Source organism: Nicotiana sylvestris, chromosome 7 (genome assembly GCF_000393655.2).
Source record: "Nicotiana sylvestris chromosome 7, ASM39365v2, whole genome shotgun sequence".
NCBI lineage: Eukaryota > Viridiplantae > Streptophyta > Magnoliopsida > Solanales > Solanaceae > Nicotiana > Nicotiana sylvestris.
In genome coordinates, this window is record NC_091063.1 from 109,225,300 (window position 1) to 109,230,601 (window position 5,302).

Genomic DNA, 5,302 nt, shown 5'->3' on the forward strand with positions numbered 1-5,302 from the left:
CCGCCTGCCAAAAAATGAAATTCCTACTTTAAAATTAATATTTCATTTCTTTTTATTTTCTTGTTTAATGTTCAGCTGCTACATATATAGTGTGAAATCTTCTCCTAGTTTTCCTTCATCTCCCCTCCCGCAAAACATCGTACCTCTTTTTTCCTTTTGTCTTTACGGATGATTTTGAATATTAAAGTAGTCTAAGATGACTTAAACTTTCAACTATTTAATTCCAATTGTGACCAAATTGACCATGAATAAGTATAATCCACGTATAAAATTCCCATGTTTGATACATCTTTAGTGAATTGAATTCTTACACCTTTTTAGTCATCAGAAATTACCAAAGATTTTGTCTTTTTTTCCGCTTTGATCATGTAATGTAATGTGGTAGTTGGGGCGTAAAAGCATTAAGATATCGCATCATTCAAATTTCAATGAAATGGATGAAAATAATGAAAGGTTGTGATTTAAATTCCATTAGAGAATAAAAAAAATACTAAGTATTTCTTTTTATCTGCTCGGTAGTTTACTTGTGGAACATAGCAAATAATTTAATAAAATAGTTACGGTACGAGCAAGTTAGTATGGACACTATGGTTTAAAAAAGATATCGCTGGCCTCCTTCAAGCTTCCTAGCTTGTTGGTTGTTTATTCTTGTTTCAATGTCTTTAATTATGATAGCAATCTTAACTTAAACTAATGCACCAATTTGAACTTCAAAATAAGTTACCACAACCATTTAAAAGAAATTTAAAAAGAAAGATGGAAAAGAAGGAAAATATATATTAGTTGCTCCTGGGTTTGGTTGATGTCGAAAGCCTCCCAATTTCTTGTGGAAACCAGAAGGCATAAATTATGCGATGTTCTTAAAATTTTGATAACCAAGATCATTTAATAAGCTATGAATACAATGCTCTTGTCTTGGCTCAATGACGTACTTATTCCTGTTGTCACTTTCTGATGTTTTATACTTCAATACCACACCAGAGGGGTGATTTGTGTGGTGACCAATTTTTCTCTTAAACTGTTTATGAAAGGACCTGATTCTTCTAAGTGTTCCTTAACCTACTATTGCAGAAATAGTAAATGCGAAAAGTAAAGAACACAAGTATTTTAAGTAAAAAATACCTGGCTCAAAAGGTGAAAAAATCACGACCTACTTTCCAGTAGGATTTTCTCAAACTCTCCACTAAAATCACTGAGCCAAAAACTGCATTTACAAAAAGTTTTTTGTAAACCTAGGACTAACTCTAATCCCGTTGTAGCACACAACCTCAACTGTTGCGACAACTACTCTGAGTACCTATTACAATTGCCTCTAGATAAAGCTGAAAGGTATAATATAAAATCACCTACTACAATTGAACTAGAATAAAAGACAGACGCTTGGAACTGGTTCAAGTAGCTTCAGGTTTGCACACTTGAATCACACACGAACTGCTTGCAAAATTGCCTTGCTATTTTGCTCTCAATTCACGTTTAACTTCTGCTTATGTGCATTACCTATAAAAGAGAACAACACTGATATTCAAAGAGTTAGTAAATAGAGATTGACTAGAATTCTGATGCTACTCTTCCTTGGTGAAAGAGTTCTAGTTGATCTCAACCTCTAACTTCTTCCCTTTCTTAACCCGTGTTCTCTTTTAGTAAGGAGTCCTTCTCCTTATCCAATATACAACCTTTTCGATCAGGATCAGGAGATATTTCTTCTGGCAAGTTAGGTTTATCTCTTTCACGTGCATCTCACATGCTTAAATCTATCTGTATCTGTGCTCTACTATGATGGATATGGTTCATGTCTGAGTTCCTTTGTCAGTCTTCAAAGCTAACCTTTATTTGGCCCACAAATTCCCCTTTTTTGATGATGACAAACTCTGTGCTTTTCATACACTTAGGCCCTGCCAGAACTCAGCTCAACATCAATGCAATGTTAGAAATTTTTCTCACTTATCATCAATGACCAGGTTCATTAGGTTATAAACATCACTATTCACAATATAAAGCACAATATCTTTTCCCCCTTTTGGCATCATCGAAAAGTTGCATAAATAATGTGTGATTCCCATATTTTTAAAAATTACTCATGGCCACTGGAGAAACTGCAAATGCATTCATGGATTAATCATCAGTAATCAACTATACATTCAAACTATCAAGGAAAGAGAAAAAGTCAACAAGAGCAAAAGCAGCTACTTCATTGATAGAGAATATGATTCTGCCACAATCCACAAAAAGAAACAAAACAGTTAAAACATGAGCAACAAAAAGAAAAATCCCTAATCTGGGTCACTGGAAGGTCTAGGCAAGGTTCAAGAAAATAAGGTTTACGAAATTAAGGCTTGGAAGAACTGGAGGGTTGGGTTTTGGCTTGGAGAAGGTGCAACATGTCTTGAAGAATTCCATCATTCTTCTCATTTTCCTTTGTGAGCTCAATTCTGAGAGCATCTCTCTCAGATTCTACCTTTGCCAAATGAGTCTTCAGCCTTACTATCTCAGCATCCTTTGCCCCACTCTCCTGTAATAGAGCTCTGACCTTGCTATTGATAGGTGTCTTTTTAGATGAACCAGGTTCATTGGGAATGGCAGTGACCTTATAATCACAAGCAATCAGAGTATTGATTCCAAAATGGTCTTTGCTTATGGCCATCTCTCAATTCTTCAGTGGCACCTTACAACGGGCAAGAACAGTAATGAAAATGAAACCATAAGAAGGCATTGGAACCATTAATAACCCGATCAAGTAGCTTGATCATAAACCCAGGACCAGTTGATCTGCCGCCCACTTTCCAGAAACTCCATCAAAACCAAGTCCATGTAGTTGGCAATGTGCCTTCTTTCCTACCTAGGCAGCATACACTTGTTGACAAACTCAAACAGTACTTTGTGGGATGGCTTTATTTCACTCTTATACACAACCTTGGCCTCATTTACTTCTGTGTTATCACAAAACTTCATAGTAATGGCTAGGGCAGTAGTAAAGGAGTCCAGACTTGGCCATTTTTGCCTAGTGTAGTCATCATAATCTTCAGACGGAATACCAAGGATTTCACCCAGCTCTTTTGCATCAAAAGACACTTGAACCCCTTTCACCTGGATGGTAACTCTTCCATCATTGACCTCTGCATTGGCCGTAAACTCAATTATCTCATTTCTAGCCAGCCTGCCATCTAACTGAAGGACTATGTCTTTCCACCCCTGAACCTCTAGCGCGTCAACCAGTAGAACCATCTCTGGTTCCTTCAAGTCCTTCAAAAGTCTACTCGTCAAGATGGTTTATTTGCCAAACTTGGCCAGCTTATCTTGTTCATTATCGGATTCATCCTCTTCTTCACCACTCCAATCTTCCTCCTCAGTAATCTTAACTTGTTTGGCTTTCACAGCAGATCTTGTCCTTTTAGCCAAAGTAGAAGGTTCAGCAGACTTGGATACAATGAAGACTTCTTTGAGGAAGTCTTGGTCTTCTTGGGCTTAGGGGTCTGAACCTCCACCTCCACAGTCACATGTTTACCCTGATGGACCGGGTCCATCTCATCCACATCAACAGACTCAACAAGCTCTGCCACCTTTACTTTCCCTTTGTCCATTCTTTTCTTCTTACTTTCTTCCATAGCTTTCTGCAACTCTTCCTCACTCTGCTTTAACTTACTTCTTGTGGCCCTTCTTTTTGGTAAAGAAAAATCAGTAATTGTCGGAGAAGCAGCCTTCCTTTTCTTGGTGGTTTTTGCAATGCTAGGAGTTTTTGGTGTTGGAGTTCTCCTTTTCTTGGGGTTATAGCTGGCACCAACCTTCTTCAGAAGATCTGCTAGGGTTTCCTCAATAGATGAACCAGGTTCATCTGTATGCGTACTGAGATTTACTAGCCCTTCAGCAGCTTTCCCTGAACCACTTCCCCCTATTTTCTTACTACTTTCTACCACCTTTTCTGGTTCAGCTCCACATATAGCCATTCTAACCATTTCAGAGGTGGGTGAAGAATCAGCCACTTTTTTCCCTTTTCCCCTCACATCACTACGCATACCCTCGCTCTTTTTCTCTTTTATTTTTACCCCCTCTCCTTCTTGACTCAGGCGTTTCCACATCCACAACAGACCCAACCAAAACAAATCGATTTTCCAAATTTTTAGTCAGATTAGAAATTACCTCAATAGAGGGATTTGGCACAGAAGTTACCTGCTTAGAATCGGAAGACCCAGTTCCTTCCCCCTCACTCGCAGGCTGGACGGAATCATCATAATTTTGAGAATCTTGGGCTTGATTAACCTTTAATTGTGCATTTAATTTCTTGGAAATCACACCTGTAGCCATAGTTTTTCGAGCAAGCATCTTTACTCGCCTTCTTCTAGGTTGAGGGGTTATGCTGGGTTGAGGAGTAGTGGAGAAATCGGATGGAGTAGGTATGTCTGGGTTGTCTTGAGGGTTTGTCATTCTCTCAAAAGTGGAAGGTTTAAAATTTTGGAAGAGAAGAGAGGAGAAGACAGAGAATTTGTGACGATTTTTGAAAATTATGAGAGTGGCAGTGGTGATGATGATGGATTTTAAAGGGAGAGGGTAATTAATATATAACGAAAACTTTTTGTAGTCAAATAGAAGTCTAATCACCCTGAAATTTCAGGTTGAAAGGGCGGTTAAGCTTCCCTAAAATCTAAGCATTTTAATATGGTGAGGAATCTAGTTAAAACGGAACTAGTTCAAACTTAAAAGGATAGGTTTTTTGAAGTTTTTGAACATAGGTAGGACTTTTCTCATGAATTAAATATTAATATTTTTAATTGTGTAGAGTGTAGAAAACATACCTCGTTATTCAGATGAACCAGTACTGATGAACCAGGTTCTTCACTAGGAATCCTCTTGATCATGCCTCAATTTGCCAAAATAGAGAAAATTTTGTTAGAGATCAGTGAGTCATATCAACACATGGCACAGGAGTATACTATTTACAGTATGAGACTGAGCAAAGATCAATCTTGATATTTACACAAGTTCCACATTTCCTAACCAAATTTTTTTTCATTGTGCATTCTGAACAGGTTCCATTAGGTGATCTCAATCATCCCTAGTTCTAACATGATCCTTTAAAAGCTTTCTTTACTCAGTGCTTTTGTAAAGATGTCAATAATTTGCTTATCATAGCACAAAATTCTATAGTGATCAGTCATTTCTCATAGTTATCCCTTAAAAAATGGTGTCTGACATCTATGTGCTTAGTTCTCTTATGATGAATCGGGTTCTTTGTCATACTAATAGCACTAGTGTTATCACAAATACTAGGGATGCAACCAACTTCAATACCAAAATTCATCAACTGTTG

At 37.5% G+C, this 5,302-nt stretch overlaps 1 protein-coding gene across 1 annotated transcript; it reads right to left on the reverse strand.

The window, feature by feature from the left end:
• Window positions 1-3,267: 3,267 nt before the first annotated feature.
• On the reverse strand, window positions 3,268-4,073 carry LOC138873609 (protein pxr-1-like). Its single transcript, XM_070152080.1, has 2 exons — window positions 3,433-4,073; window positions 3,268-3,385 (listed from the first exon to the last, which is right to left on the reverse strand). The coding sequence occupies exons 1-2, from the start codon at window positions 4,071-4,073 to the stop codon at window positions 3,268-3,270; spliced, it is 759 nt and encodes a 252-aa protein (XP_070008181.1).
• Between the last annotated feature and the right edge of the window lie 1,229 nt (window positions 4,074-5,302).

Excerpts from the sequence above, each read along its gene's own strand:
- LOC138873609 (XM_070152080.1), bottom strand. The coding sequence starts at position 4,073 with ATGTGGAAACGCCTGAGTCAAGAAGGAGAGGGGGTAAAAATAAAAGAG. Across the intron at positions 3,386-3,432 it reads ACCAAGACTTCCTCAAAGAA|GACAAGATCTGCTGTGAAAG; the intron begins GTCTTCATTGTA and ends TTTGGCTAAAAG.